The following is a 21,852-nucleotide window of genomic DNA, read 5'->3' as shown; positions in this document are numbered from 1 at the left end:
AAGTAAAAACATCCTGCTCCACAGTTCTTAATATTATCATTATTTTCTTTCAGTTTCTTTCAGGAAATATGTTTTTCCATATACAAGTTTATTATTTCTTTCATTTATGCTAAAAACAACATCATACCATAGTCTGCTGTAATCTTTAAGTTCATAAAATATCAAGTAATCTTCCCATATTAGCAAACTGTTTATTTCCATTGGGATAACATTCAATGAAAGTGAAAGTCTCTGAGTTGTGTCTGACTCTTTGCGACTCCATGGACTATACAGTCCAAGGAATTCTCTAAGCCAGAATACTGGAGTGGGTAGCCTTTCCTTCTCCAGGGGCTCTTCCAAACCCAGAGATCGAACACAGGTCTTCTACATTGCAGGCAGATTTTTTACCAGCTGAGCCACAAGGGAAGACCAGGAATACTGGATTGTGCAGCCTATACCTTCTCCAGTGGATCTTCCCGACCGAGGAATCGAACCAAGGTCTCCTGCATTGCAGGCGGATTCTTTACCAACTGAGTTATCAGGGAATATTCAATGGATAGGCTGATTTAGAGAGAAATCTTTTTTTTTTTTTTTTAAGCTGTTACAAGTAGAGCTGCTGTGTATAATTGTGTGATAGGTTGTCTGGACACGTTTTCAAAGCTGTTTTCTAAGTGCTAGGCATGTAGTGTTCAGGTCACAGGGGAGCCTTGTTTAGCTGTGGAAAAATCCAGCTAAGTTTCTCTGGCATGTGGGATCTTCCTGGGTAAGGGATCGAACTTGAGGGCCTTGCATTGTCAGGCAGATTCTTTACCACTGAGCCACCAGAGAAGCCCCTTTATACTCCTCAGCAGAACTTTATGTATGTAAGTCCTTCCTATACATTCTTATTAAATTATACATAAAACTTTTAAGTTTCTTCCACTATACTTTTTAACAGGTTATTGTTTGTGTATAGGAAAACTGCTTGCTTTATATATTAATTTTGCAAGTCATCAACTTATTGAATTTGTCTCCAACTTTTGTTTAGTTTTCTGGATTATATTAGCTATATAATCTTATCACTAGTACAGAATACAGATTTTCGTCCCCCTTTTCAATTATTTATATCTTGTTCTTTTTACTGTGTAACCGAACTACCAACAACTTCCATACAATGTTAAATAAATATCTTATAGCATGATGATAGATTTTAATCTGATGTACACATTTCTGTACTAGGTAAATAAAGTATTCTATTTTTAACATGAGTTTTAAAAATTAGAAATGACTGGATTTTTTCACTATTAAAAAATTTGCTTTCCTATTTGTACTACTGTATTTTCAGCACCCTCCCATGTAAATTTTTTAAGAGTTCATTTGTTTCATTGGTATACTTTTAATGTTTTCTCAAACAATACACTAAATATAGCAAATTACTTCTCCTCCCTGCTATTGTCAAAGCCTGATGAAAGAAACCATCATGACTGCTTATGTATAACCACTGGCTGCTTCGCTGCTTCAGCTGGGTAGCAAGATCTCCCACAGCAGTAACATCCTCACCTACTGATGAGTATGATTCAATTTTACCAGGCAAAAGAAAGAGCTAATGAGCATTTTTAGAATCTTATAATAACAAGAAAAACAAAAAAGCGAAACAGGACAAACTTCCACAGCACATTTACCCTCTTGGAAGATTTTTCCCTTTGTTCTCCTAAATACATGTGCACATGTTCTCTTCATGGAGTAAAGAAAACTCAAAACCCTCCTATAATGACATAAAGATTTCAAGCCCAATGTATTACCTGCAGTATGTCTCTATGTCGCTGTAATGTATGCATCAGTGCTGCATTCAAGGAGGGGACACCTGCACTGTTGGTATATTCTGCCATTTTATCATTTACTCCTGTAAGCTAAAACAGAAAAAAAAAAAAAAAAAGAAAATCCATACAAACATTTCAGAAAGCATGATAAGGAGATAAAAGCAAATTAAATGCCTATATGCCCTTCTGGCTAACAGCAAAAAAATAAAAACAAGAAGACAGCATGTAAGGATTCGGTATTTCCCTAAAATATCCAAAAGGGCTAATAAAATAGGACCTTGGAATGGCTGTTATCAAGACTCAAGTGGCCTGGGGAGGCACACATCTTGAATGAAAGGGTAATTTCAATAAATATGTCTGCATTAATATAATCTAGTATCGTACCTAACAAGTACACAGTTACTAGGAAAACTATCCTTTAAAAGAATGTACTCACTCTTGCCAAAAGCTGTTCAATCTCAATCGCCATAGTTTCAAACATTCTGTCTTGGCTTGATCCATTTAAAAGGGGTGTTGTGTCAGAGCTAAAGAGAAGTTCAAATAAAAGAGAATCTATTACTTAAACCTAATACTTTAAAATATACTTAAAATGATAAGGTAATTATTTTTAAAAAGGTCAAGTGGAACCGCTGAGACATTCTTTTTGTTTCATAAAAAAATATAATTTTTATTGAAGTTTTCCTATAAAGATCACACATCCTGAATATTAAATGCAGTATAAAATAAAATTGAATGTACAACTGTCCCAATCTTAATAATGCAAAGAAATTAAAAATGCTTGCTTCCTGTTTCCCAAATGAAAATAACTTAAGCTATGACAGTGCCTAATTAAATGCTGGATCTGAAGGAACAAATATTGTGAAATAAAATTGCAGAACTACATAGTACAGCATGTAAGAGGAGCCATAAAATGTTATTAGAGATTATGTTAGATCTGTGAGAAATAACCTTTAAATTTTTTGCCTTAATTTAAGTTCTGTCTTCCTTCCGTGACTCTTTCCAAAAATAAATAAAATTGAGATTTAAATAATCCACAAACTGGATAAATAATATTAAATAATCAGGAATTGGCTTTAAGTCTAATACAGATAGCCACGTCTGGCAGGGAAGTTTTAATACCAATCTTTTACATTTCCTCTTAGATTATATAATTACTTCTGTTTTGCTTTGCAAAAATGTATTGAACTGTCTTCTAAAGTCTGGAAAGCCAAACTTAATTTTTACAAGTGAAACTTATGTTTGACAGATTCAAATTCTAAAACCAAATGTCTTGAAAGTTTCTTTCTCTTCTGAAAAACCATTAACCTTCATTAAGTCTCCAAGTGGTATGTATCATCATATGAGCAGCTATAGCTCAACACTGATCTTAGTCATACTGAACACAGACAAATACCAGACAGTGACTATGTTCTCCAGTCTCACTAAGACTCTGTCTTGCCCTGTGGCCGCTGCTTCATCAGTTTGCTTCCCCGGTGGCTCAGACGGTACAGAATCTGCCTGCAATGCAGGAGACTGGGGTTCGATCTCTGGGTAGGAAAAATCCCCTGGAGAAGAGAATGGCAACCCACTCCAGTACTCTTGCCTGGAGAATTCCAGAGACAGAGGAGCCTGGTGGGCTACAGTCCATGAGGTCGCAGAGAGTCAGACATGACTGAGCAACTAACACTAACACTTCTTCTTTAAATGGCAAAATTTACCTTGGCTCTTTCTCTTTTCTACATACACATTTACAGCAATAGTAACAAACAGTGAAATAGCCAAAAAGTAGCTAATAAGGAGGATTTTCAATTTAGGATGCTTAGGTCCAAATTTTTCTTTAAAATTTTAATTCATTCACCTTAAAATATTTCATTCTTTATTATGTGTCAGAGTCAACCCAAGGTTCCGTGGTTATCTCTTAGAATGTGCCCAGGGGAAATACTTTATACACTACTAATACAGATCCTCCCCTACCAGATATATGAAAAAGAACAATGGACCAATGATGTATGTTCCATCAGGAAGAAAACTGCCTCTATCTTGTTCACAGATACAAGCCTACCACCTAGAACAGTGCTTGGCACATGGTAGATGCTCATTAAAATACTTGCTGAATGAATGAGGAGGCAATCTCTACATTCACCACTCTCAGGGAGGTACAAGTCCAGGGAAATGAGGAAAAACATCCTCTCCACAATACTGAGATTCAGTTAAATTTAATTCATTTCATAAATATGTGGTGATTCACAGACCACATAGTTCTCAAAACACAGAAAGTAAAAAAATAACTCCTGGAAGAAAAATTCTGGTCATCACTGAGTTTATTCATTATGATGTGCTTTCAACCTGGGCAACAAACACTTTAAGATGCACACTGGATCCTCATGGCCCTAGGTTTCTTGTTAAAAGGGACAGTGAGAGTGAAGTAACTCCACAAACTCAATCTCAATTTGTTGTAGAATTTCTGATGGAATGTTTTTAAATAGTTTCCCCTTTAAAGGAGTCATAAAAGTACAAGTATACCTCAGAGATACTGCAGGTTTAGTTCCAGACCACCACAATAAAGCAAGCATTTCAATAAAGTGAATCACATTAATTTTTTTGTTTCTCAGTGCACATAAAAGTTGTTTACACTCTACTGTAATCTGTTAAGTATGCAATAGTATTACTCTCAAAAAAAACCAATGTACACACCAGAATTTAAAAACACTTTATGGCTTAAAAATCCTAACCATCACCTGAGCCTTCAGTGAGTAATCTTTCTGCTGATGGAGGGTCTTGCCTTGATATTGATAGCTACTGACTGACTAGGGTGGTGGCTGGTAAAGGCTGGGTGGCTGTGGCAATTTTAAAAAGTAAGACAACACTGAAGTTGTTGAATTGACTCTTCTTTTCACAAATGATTTCTCTACAGCATGTGATGCTATTTGACAGTATTTTACCCACAGCAGAACTTCTTTCAAGATTTGAGTCAATCCTCTCAAATTCTGCTGCTGCTCTATCAACTAAGTTTATGTAATATTCTAAATCCTTTGTTGTCATTTCAACGATCTTCATAGCATCTTCACCAGGAGTAGAAGTAGATTCTATCTCAAGAAACCATTTGTCTATAAGAAACTTAGACACACACACACACACATATATATATCCATGCATGTGTGCATGCTAAGTCACTTCACTCAGGTCCGACTCTTTGCAATCCCACGGACTATAGCCTGTCTGTCCTCTGTCCATGGGATTCTCCAGGCAAGAATACTGGAGCGGGTTGCCATGCCCTCCTCCAAGGGATCTTCCTGACCCAGGCATTGAACTCACATCTCTTATGTCTCCTGTACTGGCAGGCTGGTTCTTTACCACCTGGGAAGCCCACACATATCCATATGTATACATGTATCTGTATCTATCTATCTGTAAATATATACAAAAAACAACTTGTCATCTGTGGCAGTTCAGTCACAGCTTCAGACTTCACTTCTAACTCTAACTTCTAATTCTCTTGCTATTTCCACCACATGAGCAGTTACTTCCTCCACAGAAGTCTTGAACCCCCTCTCAAAGTTATCCATAAGGTTTGGAATCAACTTCTTCCAAATACCTGATAACATTATTTTGACCTCTTTCTGTGATCTTAATGCTGTTAATGGCATCTAGAATGGTGAATCCTTTCTAGAAGGGTTTCAATTGACTCTGTCCAGACCTATCAGAAGAAGCACTATCTGTGGAAGCCATAGATAGCGGCTTCCATTATTTATTATTTCTTCAGTAATAAGACTTGAAAGTTGAAATTACTCCTTGATCATGGGCTACAGAATGGACACTAACACAGGCATGAAAGTAACATCAATCTCACTGTACATCTCCATGAGAGCTTCTGGGTGAACAAGGTGCATTGTCAATGTGCAGTCATATTTTGAAAGGAATCTTTTTTCCAAAGGGTAGGTTTCATCAGTGGGCTTAAAATATTCTGTTGTAAACACATGTGCTGTCATCCAGGCTTTGTTGTTCAACTTAACGGAGCACTGGCAGAGCAGATCTAGCACAATCCTTAAGGGCCCTAGGATTTTTGAAATGGTCAGTGAGCACTGGCTTCAACTTAGAAGTCAACAGCTGCATTAGACCCTAACAAGAGGGTCAATCTGTCCTTTGAAGCTTTCAGACATCAATTTCTCTCTAACTATGAAAGTCCTAGATGACACCTTTCAATAGAAAGCTGTATCATCTATATTGAAAATTTGCTAGTTAATGTCACCACCTTCATTAATTACCTTAGCTGGCTCCGCTAGATAACTTGCTACAGCGTCTATTAATATGTCAGCACTTGTGGCTTCTCCTTGCTCTTTGACATTATGGGGATGTCTTCTTTCCTTAAACCTCACAAACCAACCTCGACTAGCTTCTGCAGCTTGCCCTCTCAGCTTCACAGAACTGGAGAGAGTTAGTGCTTTGCTCTGATTAGGCTCTGGCTTAACAGAATGCTGTGGCTGGTTTGATCTGTTCAGACCACTAAAACTTTCTCCGTATCAGCAGTGAGGCTTTTCACTCTCTTATCATTTGTATGTTCACGGGAGCAGCAGTATTTAACTTCCTTCAAGAACTTTTCCTTTGTGTTCAGAACTTGGTTGTTCAGCCTAGCTTTTGACCTATCTAGATCTTCAGTATTAATCATTTCCAGCTTTTGATTTAAAGTGACAGACACTTTCACTTGGTCACTGTAGAGTTATTAATTGGTCTAATTTCAATATTGTTGTGTCTCAGGCACAGGAAGGCCTGAGGAGAGGGAAAGAGAAGAGAGAACGACCTGTGCATGGAGGAGTCAGAACACACACAACATTGATTAACTCTGCCATCTTACAAGGGTGTAGTCTGTGGTGCCCCCAAACAATTACAATAGTAACATCGACTAAGGCCATGTGTCACAACTACTGAGTCTCTGCTCGAGAGCTCGGGAGCCACAACTACTGAAGCTCACATGCCCTAGAGCCTGTGCTCCACAATAAGAGAAGCCCCAGCACTGCAGCGAAGAGCAGCCCCAACTTGCCACAACTAGAGAAAGTCCATGCAGCAACGAAGACCCAGCATAGCCAAAGATAAATAAAATTATTTTTTTAAATAATGTTAAACAAAAAAGCAAGTTAAAAAGTAACCATTATGAATTGTTCAGGAACACAAATATACATAGTAAAAACGTATGGAGATTATAGGGAGGGAGAAAATGGGATGCCATCAGGGGCTTCAAATGAATTGATGATGATTATTTCTTAAAGTGGGAGATAGGCACACAGGGATCCATTACATTATTCTATCTTCCTGTTTTAAGTATTTCCTAATATTTTTTTAAATAAGTGGATGGCCTAAAGTGAGGTTCAAAGATAAGACTACATTTATATCTGTTCAAAGAGCAGTATACCAGTTTCTCAAAAAAGAACAAACGTTACATGTACACGCTGCTATATTTAAAATGGATAACCAACAGGGACCTACTGAATAGCACAGAGAACTCTGCTCAATGTTATGTGGCAGCCTGGATGATGGGAAGGGAGTATGGGCGAGAATGGATATGTGTATATGTATGGCTGAGTCTCTTCACTATTCATCTAAAATCATCACAACACTGTTAATCAGATATACCCCAATACAAAAAAAAAAAAAGAACCAAAATTTAAAATAGCTTGGATCATTAACAGTAAGGACATATACTGCATCAGCTTAATTCTAAAACACCAGAATAGCAGTAGGTATACTTTGCATTTGAGTAGTCCCTCAGATCCATTTAGCAATCAGAAAATGTAAGAAACACAATGTGGGCAAAGCAACATTTCCTTATACGGGATGAAAAAGAAATTTATTTCTGACGACTCATTCTTAAGCCTTAGCATTTCCCTCCCGATACCAACACAATATTTGCCTAAGGATTCCAAATAAATGTCAATCTCTAGAATTAAGAATTTTTATAAATCACTTTAAAAACCACCAAAAATTCACCAATAGACCAAGTTACAGAGTTATATTTTACTGTTTTTTTTTTAAATGCTTTTAAAATACTATATAAAAAATAAAAATAAAAATACTATATAACTATAAGGCAAAAGAGAGAGAATCTGGTAGTACCTATACCTGTCGCGTCTTCCATCTCGGGCACTGCTGTGACTGTAGCTTGTACATAGTTTACTGAAGGAAACTAGTTTCAGGTCAAGTTCATTTTCCAGCTGTCGAGCCTGTTTCCTGAGATCTTTAACAAAATTACAAAAGCAAATAATTAGACATAAAAAGTCCATCAGTAGATATAAAAAACACAAAACTTTTCTGAAGAAAACAAACTATGAAGATGATCATATATCTAGAGTACTAAAAGACGCGAACCAAACATTTATCCATGAAAACAGTCACTTATTTAAACTTCAGATGAGGCAAAAAGGGGAGAAATAGTGGGGATGCAAATTTTCGGCTTTATCCTAAAGACAGCTAAACAACAAATGTTGTTCTAACATCTCTGAAATTATTTCTATAGCACTAACTAAAATTTTGTAACTCAGAGGAAAACAGAAGAGAACAAATCACCAAAGGAACTGAATATGGTTTATGACCAGCACTGTATCCATTTACCTGCTAATTTTATAAAAAGGAAACCATCACTGTTTTTGACAGGGATTATCCTATCTCTTGTGTCAAAGCTTTACTAGGCTTATGAAATTTATGAAATTCTTGACAATAGAGTAAGTGATTGTTAAAGAAAAAAAATCACTGACAAAGATTTGAAAAACTATCTTTCAATAAGCGAGGCTGAGTTTAACAGCAAATGAACAATATGCTACCGACGAGGTCAACTCTAAGTACGACAGAAATAAGAGCATAAGTTTGAAAAAAACAGAAGAAAAGAGATATGGAGAGAAACTGGCATCATGTAATAGCCTGGCACCTAAGTTGAGTGAGAGAAGCCAGTCCAGTAACTCTTATCTAGAAATGAGTACTTTCATTCATGATGAAGTAGAGGTCAAAATAAAACTGTTGGAATACAGAACGCATAGTATAAACATCTCATCTTTCAGGAATAAGAATATAAAACATTATTTCAATACACTAACGAGCAACCAGATGTAGGAAGCACCATGCAGCTAATACAGTGAAGTACATTTTCCCAGAGACCAAACCTCAGAACCTCAGCTCAGCCTGAAGTTCTGAAGTTCTGAGAACTGGCTCTGAGATTTATTCACAATCGATTTAACCTATGAATTTCTGCTTTTTGCTTTATAAATCTTTACCTTCAGAGTTTTCCTATGCATTACTAATCATGTACTTAAAGCACCTGGCACAGAGCAGTCAATAAGCCACTACAGACACAGGGAACAAACGTGCTGGACAGAGGCAGGTGGGGAGGGTGGGATGAACTGGGAGATTAGGTTTGACATAAATACACTGCTTAAAAAAAAAAAAAAAAAAAATGTAGGGCTTCCCCCATAGCTCAGTTGGCAAAGAATCTGCCTGCAAGGCAGGAGATCTGGGTTTGATTCCTGGGTCGGGAATATCCCCTGGAGAAGGAAATGGCAACCCACTCCAGTATTCTTGCCTGGAGAATCCCATGGACAGAGGAGCCTGGCAGGCTGCAGTCCATGGGATTACAAGAGTTGGACACAGACTTAGCCACTAGAGAGACAGAGAGAGATGCCTAAAATAGCTGGTGGGAACCTACTGCCTATAGCACAGGGAGCTCAGCGCGGTGCTCTGTGATAACCTAGATGGGTGGGATGGAGGGGGCAGGAGGGAGTTCAAGAGGGAGGGGATATATGTATACACATAGCTGATGCACTTCACTGTACAATAGCAACTAACACAACTGTAAAGCAAGTATACTCAATAAAAAAATAAGCTGCTATAATGATTATAGCACGATGCTTCAAAAAAGTATAGCCTAATGACTAAATTAAAGATACCAATAACCACTTCTACATAATTTAAAAATATTTTCTAGCTAGCACACACATTTCAAATAAGCGCTTTCATACGTTTTAAACTGTTAGCACGCTTCTCTGTAATTAGTCATTGTCTTCTCTAGTAATGAAATATCAAGTAAAAGCATACTGAAAGTATGACAGGCAAGTACCCATGAACTTAGAATAAACTATTCTAGACCAAGAGGCTGATCGTGACAATACTGTTATTTGTGGTGGTCTCCAGAGGCTTCAATGGGGAGCAGGAGGAAATCGGTTAAAAGGGAAGGGGTTTCAGAGAGTAGTTTCTATTATATTTTGCAGTAGAGCAAAGAGACAATAGACCAAAAAAAAAAAAAAAAAAAAGGTGAGCTCTCTGATCTCTGTTCATCATCATGGTCCAGAAATGAGTTTTACCTGAGACCACTTTATCGAATCATATTTTCAGGAATTAAATAAACATACTTGTCAAGTCACATGATGGGGTATTTTTTTTTTTTTTTTTTTTGGTAGAAGAGGTATAACAGATGCAATCATTACAATTCACATTGATTCTCTCAACTTTCTCTTTTTTTAACAAAACTGATCTCCGGAGCAGAGAGTAAAGTTATTTCCTCTGCCTTCAAACGCGACTCGCCACCCAATCCTCGAAGTCCCAGCCCGAAGCTGCCAAGGGGACCCTACAGGAGGGAGACATTCCGCTCACACAACTTCCCTCGATGGACCGGACCGACAAGTTCCTCCTTTCTCTTTTCCTACTCAATTGTCCAACAGCGACCTCAACTCTAAGACGCTGACTGCTCCAGTCTTCTGGACTCAACACTCGCTTCCTCTCAGAGTTCACACTCCAAACCCCTCCGTCCAAGTTCCGCTACCGCCTCAGCCCAGCTCTCCTCCGGAGAATCAGACCCTCTTCCCGTCGGCCGCGGCTCAGCCTTCTCTGCCCAATACCTGCCCCAGGTCCCGTTGCCGATCAGGTCAGCCTCCTCCCCGGACCGTACGGTTTCTACAACTCCCAGGCCCGAGGACTCCCGCTAGACCAGCCCTACCCCTCAACTCAGCCGCTCTGGAGGCCAGGCTCTTCCCTCTGCTGCCTCCGCCAAGACCCGTCCTTACTCAGCCCTTCTGCCCCTTGGCAAGACGTAGAAGGAGGTCTCCCCTCACCTTCCCAGTAATTGCTCGTTCCTGCCGCCATCTTTGTTGTCCAACGTCAGTGGGGATAGGAGAGTTGAGGCGAGGCGAGCCAGAGAGTCACGTCCACGCCTTCTTCCGCTCGGCGCCAGGCCCGATGGGATACGTGAGCTTCCACAGACACCGCCACCTGGTGGTCGATTTATCATATTACACCTTTTGAGTAGTGAGATGGACAGCTTCAGATTTAGCGCCTGACACTCCCTGAACATCTGTCTTTTTGGTGTCTGTATTCGCTCTCCGCGTCCCAAACCCGCATCATCGCCTTGAGCTGGCTGGGTTTATCCGCTCTTTAGGCGATACCTCCCCTGGAGAAGGACATAGCACCCCACTCCAGTACTCTTGCCTGGAAAATCCCGTGGACGGAGGGGCCTGGTAGGCTACGGTCCATGGGGTCGCGAAGAGTCCGACACGACTGAGCGACTTCACTTTTCACTTTCATGCATTGGAGAAGGAAATGGCAACCCACTCCAGTATTCTTGCTTGGAGAATCCTAGGGACAGAGGATCATGGTGGGCCGCCCTCTATGGGGTCGCACAGAGTCGGACACGACTGAAGCGACTTAGCAGCAGCAGCTCCTGCAGCAGGAGCTATCTCCCAGGCTGAGAAGAAAGTCACCCTCAGACCCAACTGCCTGTTTCCTTCACCTTCTCTCAAATGTGTATCTTCAGCCACCTCTTTCTCGGAGCCAGAGGCTCTTTTCTTCCCGAGACCAACCTCTGCATCCTACCTCCGCCTTGTATCATGTTCTGTTTCAAGAACCTCCTTTAGCCATTTGTTAAAAAGTAGTTCAGCTGGAGACAAATTCTGTTAGTTTTTCTTCGTCTGAGATATCTGGATTTCCCCATTCCTGAAAAATTTCGTTGCCAGATTAGGAATCTGGGGCTGACAATTGCTTTTTTCCCCCAGCACTTGAAAAATGTGCCAATTCTTCCTGATTCCACAGTTTCTGATGAGATATTGGCTGTTATTTGAATTTTTTCACTAAAACTAATATATCTCTTCTCTCTGCTTTAAAAACTTTTTCGTTATCTTTAGTTTTCGGAAGGTTGATTATGGTGGGTTTTAGGTAGGTTTCTTTGTATTTTTTCAGATCAAAAATTTTCATTTGGTTCCTTATATATCTTTTATTTATTTGGTGAGAGGTTTTCTTTGTGGAGATTCTTTTTATCATCTATTCTAAGATTATTTGTAATTGCTCATTGAAATATTTTTATTATATCCTTGTCAGATAATTTCCATGTCTGTGTCATTTTGATGTTGGCATCTGTTGTCTTTTTTCATTCAAGTTGAAATTTTCTGGGGTCTTGGTATAATAAGTGATTTAAAAAATTGTATTCTGGATATTTTAGGCATCATATTGAATAAGACTCTGGATCTTATTTAACACCTCTGTTTAAGCAGAGCACCTTTGACTCTATGCTGATGAGGATAGTAGAACCTTGTTACTACTAGCTGAGAGTGAAAGTTCACACACACACACACACACACACCCCACCCCCTCCATCTTGGCCTTTGTTGTTAACCCAGGTGGGAAGGGTGACTTGTTACTGCCCCCCACTGACACCATGACAGAAGACTTCATTATCACTATGTGGTAGTGACAGTCCTAGCGCCCCACATGGCCCTCTTTGATACCACCCAGGCAGTGGGAAAGAGTTCTAGGCTGTCTGTTCAGCCTCTGCTGGCGGAGGGTAGAGATGGCCTCGGTTTTTTCCATAGCAATTGGCTGAATTAGTACAATTGTTACCGTAGACTGTTCTGCCCTGGTAGATTGCCCCTTTCCTGCTCCTTTGACAGGAGAAGGCTTTTCTTTACTTTTTGTTGTCTGCGCCCTTTGGCATTTCTGGGTTGTTAATGTCTCCAGGATCCATTATGGGATACATGAGGCAACATCTATTATGAGATACATGAGGCCAAAAAGAAAACCCAGGGAACTCACCACTGTGTCATTCCTTGGATGCAGGAGATCACTTGGAGGTTCCTGGGTGGTCTGCCTTCTCTCTACCTGAGTCTCCTTTATGTATAATGCATGAGTTTTTTGGTTTTTTGCTGTGATTGGTGGGAGGAATAGAACTACATCTAGTCCATTTTGTCCTGAAGTGAAAGTCTCTAATTTTTAATAGATGTTAATTATCTGCCAAGGGCTTCCCAGGTGGAGCTAGTGGTAAAGAACCTGCCTGCCAATGCAGGAGATGTAAGAGACACAGGTTCAATCCCTGGGTTGGGAAGATCCCCTGAAGGAGGGCATGGCAACCCACTCCAGTATTCTGGAGTCGAACCCGTGTCCCCCTGCATTCTTGCCTGGAGAATCCCATGGACAGAGGAGCCTGGCGGGCTACAGTCCATAGGGTCGCAAAGAGTTGGACACAACTGAGCGACTTAGCACAATTATCTGCTAAAATTCTTCCATCTTATCTTTTACTTTCCTGAATTTATCCCTTTCCATTATTTTAAAGTCTGAGTGGTAACTGAAGAATCTGTGACTCCCGTGGCACTGTTTCTATTTTTTTCCTTGCTCTTTCATCATTTGAGATGGGATAATAAAAGGAACTTTTAATTGGATGTTATACATTATAGATTACAATTTGTAGTAATCATAGGAGACTCACAATTTTCTGCTTCTTGTAGGCACTTCATGTAGGGGCAGATCAGTTTACTCCAGTGTGGGGTGGGACTAATACCAAGTGGGATTCTATGTAAAAATTCACCTGTTTCGGTTACTTGTAATTACTGCTATTTGTGATGTGTAGTCATGCAAGTGTCCTAATTGAAAGTCTGATGACCAGCGCCCTCTTCCTTGATAGGTGCTGATCTCACATCACCTGCCGAAAGCTTCTGTGTGGGTTCTCTGCTACTGTGTCTCTCTTACTCACCACTTACAAATCAACAATTGCCTTAAGGTGAAAACTTCATTACGTTCACCTCTGAACTCCCTTTGCTAGGGTGTTGACCCTTAAGTCCTTGTTACTTTAGTAACTTTCCAAACCTTCAACAGGTTTTATCTTTTTAAAAAAAGTTTATTTATTTATGTCTGCGCTGAGCCTTCCTCTAGTTGCGGTGAGCAGGGGCTACTCTCTAGTTGTGGTGTGTGGGCTTCTCATTGCGGAGGCTTCTCTTGTTGAGGGGCACAGGCTCTAGGTACTTAGGCTTCAGTAGTTGCAGCACGTGGATTCAGTCATTGTGGCTCACAGGCTCAGTTGCCCTGTGGCTTGTGGAATCTTTCCAGAGCAGGGGTCGAACCCGTGTCCCCCTGCATTGGCAGGCAAATTCCCCACCACTGAGCCACCAGGGAAGCCCAGTTTTCATTTATCTTGCAGGACTCTAAACTATCCTCTTTTTCTTTTTGTTCTCATCACCCAATTGTCAAAGGGTGCTTCTTCTTTTGTACTTTTTCCCATGTGTCCAAGATTGACTCCTTATTGTTTGTTGTTATTGTTTAGTCCCTAAGTTGTGTCTGACTCTTTTCAACCCCTTTAAGTTATACTCACTCCAAAGCCTCTTCTCTGTGGTTTGTGCTCTGATCTGATCTGCTTGGACATGTTTGTTGTTGTTTTTTTTTTTTAGGCCATTCAAACTTAAGATGCACTTAGTCTTTCTGGAAGTAGTTTTATCCTAACGTTAGGCCCAGTGCTGGAATTCCTCTTCTGCCTTTTCTCCACAAAGCCTTGTACTGGGCTAGGGTTGGGGCAGGGCGTGTGATAGTGTATGCTGAGATTTGGTTATTTTTCTCATCTTATTGTTAGTTTGGAGTTTTGAAATTCTCTGCCTTCAACTTACACTGAGGTTTCTGTATATTTACTTTTTCCTTCTTGTTTTTTGCATTATTTTCCAGTGAAATACTGGGAGACAGGTAGCTTAGACTGCCACCAGTGTTTTCAGTGACCTGGATGTTCATCTCAATGTTTATAACATAAACCAAAAGGTTCTTGTTCTTTCTGAGAAAACTCCAAAAATTCAGGAAAATACTTCAAATATTGGCAGACAAAGAACCATCATTACCGTTCATATTTCTCGCAGCAGTTAAGTAAGGCTGTTTTCACTGAGTAAGCATAAATATACTCTAATTTTACTTAAAACCAAATATGAAGCATTTGGCATAATTTTAAATTTTACTGCCATTCCCAGGTGGCGCTAGTGGTAAAGAGTCTGCCTGCCAATGGAGGAGACTTTAGAGATGCAGGCTCAATCCCTGGGTCAGGAGAATCCCCTGGAGAAGGGCATGGCAACCCACTCCAGTATTCTTGCCAAAAGAATCCCATGGACAGAAGAGCCTGATGGGCTACCCAGTCCATAGAGTTGCAGAGTCAGACACGACAGAAGCGACTTAGTACAGCAAAGCCATGCTGTATACAATCTATGGAACCACATGATGGAAGTTCTTATTTTTAGTATTCATGTCTAGGGATTTCTTCTAAATTAAAAAGGCCACCTGTAAACCGATCTTTTGTTCATGCTGCTGCTGCTGCTAAGTCGCTTCAGTTGTGTCCGACTCTGTGCGACCCCACAGACGGCAGCCCACCAGGCTCCCCCGCCCCTGGGATTCTCCAGGCAAGAACACTGGAGTGGGTTGCCATTTCCTTCTCCAATGCATGAAAGTGAAAAGTGAAAGAGAAGTCACTCAGTCGTGTCCGACTCTTCGCGACCCCACGGACTGCAGCCCACCAGGCTCCTCCGTCCATGGGATTTTCCAGGCAAGAGTACTGGAGTGGGGTGCCATCGCCTTCTCCGCTTTTGTTCATATATGCGATTAAAATAACTTTCTTTCAAAGGGATCAGAAAACAGCAAAGGATACTGGTTACCAAGGTCATTCAATTTCTGAGTCACATACAATGTTGGGCCCTTTGCTAATATCATTTTGCTTCATTCCCACTGCAGTTCTATCAGGTATTATTCCTTAATCAGTAGACAAACCGAGACTCAAGAGAACGTTAAGAAGCCTGTACAAAACAAAGTCACAGAGGAAGCAAGTGGCAGAGCCAAGAGTCAGTGGGAGACTGATTCAGCTCTGAAGTCCATGCTCAACTCTGGGCTGTACCCCTTCCATAGCAGATTTTCTTCTTAGAGGAACCAGTCACAACAGAAGTACAGCTTATTTTCATTTCTATTTCTCTGGCCTGGAGTATGAATTCCTGCAGAGCCCATATTTTTTTTAATATAACTTTGTTTTTTCAATTCCTGTTAAAGCAACAGTATCAACAAATCATTACTAAATGAAAAGGGGCTTTTAAGTTCATTACCACTGTGTCTAAAAGTGCCAGGACACATTACTCTTAACTCTGCTTATCTATAAAAAGAACCAAATTTAGAACAAGCTTGAGATGGATACATAAACCTTTCCATGGCCAGTTTTATTATGTTCATTGTGGAATGACTAGACTCACACATCAATCTAGCTGACCTGTGGCTATTATGTAATTATTCCAGAAACATAGTTTTATGTTAAGCCAATTCATGAAGACAGAAACACTCTGCAGCTAACAACCTGTATTCCTTGTCTGGTACTATTTTTCCCCTCGAATAGGTAGAAACACTAAATCCGTAACTTTTGAATTGAGACAATAACCTTTTCTGGTCTACTGCTTTTGAGAAAAGATTATGAGACAAAACACAAAGAAAGACAGACATCATAAAATAACCTTTATACAGGATTAGTAGATCTGTTTACATATAAAAAACAGAAAGGACCTCATTACAGTTAGATTTCACATAAATTACACAGATTGACTTTTTTAAACTACTATTCATCTTCATTTAAAGTCCCTTTTAAAAATTTCGTTTTGAAGGCACAGTGCATGATAATAAACCAAAGACTGAAGCACTTGAGATGAAGGAGTCTTGGGCACCTTATGTAAATAGCTATAGATTGTTCTGGAACTGGGGAATGTCACTCTGAAAAAGTGGAGAGGTGAAAAGTTGATTTTTAATCTGAGAGTAGAAAAATACCACTATGTCATACCTCCAGAAAATCTGCAGCATGGCCAGCAGAGAATGTAGCTTGTACACTCATGTTATGCCATTTGTAGAAGCCAGAGTCATACACATTTATAGAATTTATATCCAACTGCCTCAAAATGGTAGCCTGTTTTCAAATTTCACAATAGATTCTGCCAAATCAAAATCAACTAGGATAATATTCTGAAAGTCAAGTGAAATATTCATGAATTATTGCTAAAAACAGGAGAATTGGGTATTGGGAAATATTTCTTCCTGAACTGGAAATCCAAGTTTAGCTGACATTAATCACACCCCCCCAAATCTGCTTTAATTACAACAAATCAGAAATCCAAATACTTATCAAAAATTTGCTAGCTAGAAAATCACTGAACATCTACCGTAGTGGAATTTTTGTAGTAACATTAAAGTTGCTACTGTTAAAAATGATTCTGCTCGAGAACCATAACGTAGGGCACTATGATGGCATTTGCAGCCGAGAAGCTTTTAATACAGCAAGGACAAAACCTGGCACAAGTGCATTTCTGGCCAAAGGAAAATAAAATGATTTACTGCTGAGAATAAATGGAAATAGAAGAACAGGTCATGGTTATACTGAGTGACCTGGTGTTAGCTCAGAAACACAATAAGCTCAGTCATCAGCACCACCTTTTATTTATTTGCCAACTCAGAGTTAGTTTTACGTTCAATACTCGTTAATTCAGCAAATCTCATTCAGGTGAAACTTACCAAAGGTTAACCAGTCCATCACACTGGGCCAAATATACATTCTGTTTCCTTTCTGGAGGATGACAAAGTCCCAAAGCACATTCCCTCCAAAGAGAATTGTAAGCATTCCTCAACTGGATGGGGTCCCAACCACTACTCAAATGTTCAGCAAAATCCATCAAAACCAAAGGGCCTTTCCTTCTGAAATTAACTTGAATTCTTCTTATTGAACTGTATAATCAGTACAAGTGCATTTACACAGGCAGACACTTTGAACATGACCTACTCAATCACTTTGCTTTTATTAAGGAGTTGCGAGGGAAGAAGGCTTACACACTGATCACCAGGACAGAAAATAAAAAAACGCCTTGTGAGTTTAAAAAAAGGCACAACTCAGGTTTTGGGCAAATTTCTTAATACTGTGGTACTTACTTGCCTCCATGACTCCAGGGAAATGGAAAGTCTCTAGGAGAAATACTGAAGAAATGCATTCCCCATGCCATATGGCTTCAATGCCTTAAGCAGTTAATGTGGTCTAATATTACATTAGGTCCACAAATAAAAGACCAAGCAGGGCAGAGAACACAGTCTTAGTAGTCATGATCCTGTACATTCATGTTAACAGGTAACAGGCTGAGAAGGCCTTGTTTTCCAGAGCAATGCATCATTTAGAAATTCATTAGAGATTCAAGATTTATAGCAGAATTTGGTTTTCCTTTCAGGAAACATTAATTAAAAGAACTATTTGTATGTTCATCTCTAAAAATATTTTACACATGCTGAAAAGGCATGGACTCCAGTCACTGTGATGTACAGTGAAAGATATGTTTCATTCAAGAGAGAAATGAATTTAAAAGGCACCCTCTAGTGAAGACCAATGTTAATAAAGTTGAAGTTTGTCTCATCAACTTTGTTTCACTTCTACCTGCAATTGTCCCAAGTGGAGCCAGCCACTCCCACTCACAGGCCCTTTGTGGGTTTTCTGACTTTGCACTCTTAAAAATAAAGCTGAAAAGAGCAATGCGACCACATCATCCCCTTAAGGAAAATGTAAAGTATTATCAGAAGAAACTAAATCATGTATATTTCATTAAGTTTCAGAATCTCATGACCTCTGTTCTGTGCATGTGGTGAGCTGAGAGTAGGGTGGCAGGGGCTCAAAACTGAGAGTTGTGTTGAAAACAGAATTAATACCAGAAGGGCTTAACCCTGAACCACACAAACTAGACTACAGCTACTCAGTAATAAATGTCATGACTTCATCACTCCTGCTAAACCAGATCTCTTTGCCTAAAGCTACTTTGGGTACATTTCTCAGGAAACTGAGTTGAATGACCTAGGTGGGTGGTAAACCACTCCATGTGAAAGCTTTGGGATGACTGATACATGAATGGATACAGAATTCAACTTGAAAAGATGAGGGCAAGTTTTTTGATCCCCTGATTTAGTACAAGTTCAGCAGCAACTTGGCCGTTAAAACATTCCAAGGCATTAAATCGTTAGATCATTGGTAAGACTCATACTCACAAAAAAGCAGAAATTCCATTGAATAGCATAGTACAGTAAAATGCAAATCTTTTAGGCGTTTGCAATAACTTCAGTGGCACTGAAGATGATACTTTCTCACTATGGTGTTTATGTTTTTTGTTTGTTTTTTTTTTTAATAGAGGGAGCCATATTTAAGTGCTTTCAACTGAACTTTCAACAAAATTGGTTGATCAAGAAGAGACTGCCAAATGAAACATTAGGACAAAGAACCCAATCACTTGCAGAGGCCTTTATGAATAAGGCTGGCCAAGCTATTTCAGTAACAGGATGCTATGAGAGGGTGCCGGCCTGGGCTGGACATGAAGTGTAGATATTTTGTGTTCAAATGTAGGTTAAGAATGTGCAAGGAGGTTTCTTCCATACTTCCAGGTATTTTCAGTAGAATTCAGATCTTGTCGATTGCCAGGTCATCTGAAAACCCTAAGTGTACAACATAGAAAAAAGGTTCGAATTTAGGAAGTATTAGAGAATTAGGCATTCCTAGAATAAACTAGTGCTTCACAGATAAAAGCAACAGCACCTGTGGGTTTTTACCGCATTAAAAGATAGGCAACATGAGTTTTAGCTTTTGCTAGATCTCCTTCTTGGCTCTACTCAAGTGGACATTGAGATCTTTTTACAACAGAGTCAATGAGTGATCCCTTAAAATGGGGATGTTTAGAACTTTGCTAAACCTTAAAAAGAGGTAGAGAAATCCTCTGTGCTTAGAGCACAGCCCACCAGTTCTGATCTAGCCTTGGAACAGGTAGAAAGCCCAATACAGAAGCCCATTTATTCATTTCCTAATGCTCTATATAAGTTTCAAAATAAATTCAGCCTCCATTAAACCTGAATAATAAGAGAAACTCCAGCTATTCAATAACTAGAGAGAAGTACTCCTCAATAGGTTAAAAAAAAAAAGTGAGTTTTTAAAGCTTTATGTCAGATTCTGACTGCTGTCCCTGCCTTAATGTTTCTGGGATTCTTTTGGCCATTTAAAATAAAGAGAAAAAGCTAAAGCCACTAGTAAACCACCTGATGTGCAAAAGACACACCACTAGTTGGCTTTGTGCAGTTGCAACATAAGCTCCAAACAGCTCATCTTAAATTATAAAAGAAAAACGAAGTGGCTGTCCCATCTCTGCTGCATAAATAGAAAGCAGATTTTTTTTTTTTTTAAAGATAAGAGTACTTTAAGGAGGGGAAGTTCAAAACTGCAGCCAAATTCACAGAGAATACAAATTTAGCAAGTTAACTTCCCAAAGCTCTTTGAAGAAACAAGACAGTCTCTCTCCTTGATGCAGTGTCTCCCAAAAAGAACTGTAACTTTGCTTGGTACTTATGCTGGGAGAGATGCGAGGCGTGTGTTTCAATGTTTGCTGGAATATAACGTTTCCTCCTCAGTGTCTGTTTCATCCTGGAACTCATGGCTTAAGAGAGACTTCTTGGAGCCAGTTGACATCATGCGAATTTCATCTTCATACTCATCGTGATGCTGCCTGAGCCGATGAAAGCCATCCTTGTGTCTGTTAGACTTGATTGAGCAGATGCACCAGATAATGCAAGCTGTTAAGATCAATGCCGACATGGTGGCACCTGTCAAACAGAACCATCACGTGAGTGGAGCTCTAGCTGAAGGATGCAAATAAGCAGCTGCTTACAATGGCACTTTTTAGCATATTCCCTTATTTATTTATCTCATGAACTTAAAAACAACCTTTTATTATTATAGAAGTAGTAACATGTATTATGCGCAAAATTAGAAAAATATAGGTAAGCAAAATACTAAAAACCCAAACCCCAAACTCTACTTCCTCACATTTCCATTATCCTGAGATCATTTTTAGCAACCACAGTGCATATTTTTTCTGGACTTTCCTTCATGCCTGTGTATATGTTTACAAATATATTTTTTCTTTTACCACAATGCAGAACTATGGCTAATACTGTGCAACCCACTTTTTAAAATCAATCAATGACTTCTACTTTTCCTTTCCAGTAAATTTTCATCTCATTCCAAATCCCTCATTTATGTAAAATATTTTTACATAAGGTTATCAGAATAAGAGTCTAAGGAACATAAAATACAACTAATAAAATCATAATAAAAATTAAGTGCACAACAGCAAATGGATGGCAGAGTCGGATTTAAACTGAATCCCAGCTTCTGTCTTTCTAAGCACTTTGTGATTCATGCTTTATCTGGTTCAAGTTAAGAACTAGTCTACTGTAAACACCACACAACAGGCCCCATGATTTGCCCATGTTTCCAAAATACCACTCTCTCTCTCAACCAAGGATTTCCCCCCAACACACCCTGTAATAAAACTTGGTTATTTTCAAACAGGTTCAAGCTCTCCTTAGAAATAAACCAAGGTTCTTTGTGTCCAAAGATACAATACAGCAGAGTATTTATTGTTTTACCACATTTTTTCCTTCTTAAACTTTCAGTAATTCAAGCAATGGCACATTAATCCTGGAGGAAACAAATATGCCCTCTTTCCAGGATCATGGGAAAAACAGAACTAATATAAGTCAAAGTCCAAAGGACTTAAGATCTTAGCAAGTCATTCATTCAACCAAGAGTGAAGTGGCTCTTCCTTAAGACCCACTACATGCCACCCATGGTTCTAGGCACTGGGGAGGCAGATAAAAGCCCTTTCCTGTCAGAGCTCATGTTTTAGTGGGAGAGACCAAATACAGACAAATAAATGACTAAACATATAATGTAATGGCAGCTAGTGAGAAGCACTTTAACCCAAACATGTGAGGCAGGGACAGTGATAGG

General features: G+C 39.4%; 2 protein-coding genes across 4 annotated transcripts in view; both read right to left on the bottom strand.

Moving 5' to 3' along the window:
* Nucleotides 1–10,971, bottom strand: part of GOSR1 (golgi SNAP receptor complex member 1) — a 43,355-nt gene extending 32,384 nt beyond the window's left edge. For 2 of the 3 annotated variants that reach the window (XM_043903293.1, XM_043903295.1), the window contains exons 1-4: nucleotides 10,847–10,971; nucleotides 7,866–7,986; nucleotides 2,215–2,302; nucleotides 1,761–1,868 (exon numbers count right to left, since the gene is read on the bottom strand). In XM_043903293.1, coding sequence (XP_043759228.1) covers nucleotides 1,761–1,868; nucleotides 2,215–2,302; nucleotides 7,866–7,986; nucleotides 10,847–10,877 — 348 coding nt within the window. In that variant the 5' untranslated portion in view covers nucleotides 10,878–10,971. The remainder of the gene's footprint in view (nucleotides 1–1,760; nucleotides 1,869–2,214; nucleotides 2,303–7,865; nucleotides 7,987–10,846) is intronic. The other variant, XM_043903294.1, reaches the window with a different exon arrangement.
* A 5,522-nt stretch (nucleotides 10,972–16,493) lies between these two features.
* Nucleotides 16,494–21,852, bottom strand: part of CPD (carboxypeptidase D) — a 68,424-nt gene continuing 63,065 nt past the window's right edge. The window contains exon 21 of the mRNA XM_043903291.1: nucleotides 16,494–20,660. Within this exon, the coding sequence (XP_043759226.1) occupies nucleotides 20,434–20,660 (227 nt within the window). The 3' untranslated portion in view covers nucleotides 16,494–20,433. The remainder of the gene's footprint in view (nucleotides 20,661–21,852) is intronic.

The sequence above is a fragment of the Cervus elaphus genome, chromosome 5, assembly GCF_910594005.1.
Source record: "Cervus elaphus chromosome 5, mCerEla1.1, whole genome shotgun sequence".
NCBI classification, from domain to species: domain Eukaryota; kingdom Metazoa; phylum Chordata; class Mammalia; order Artiodactyla; family Cervidae; genus Cervus; species Cervus elaphus.
The sequence above is the reverse complement of the archived record's forward strand: the minus strand, read 5'-3'. Positions and strand labels throughout refer to the sequence as shown.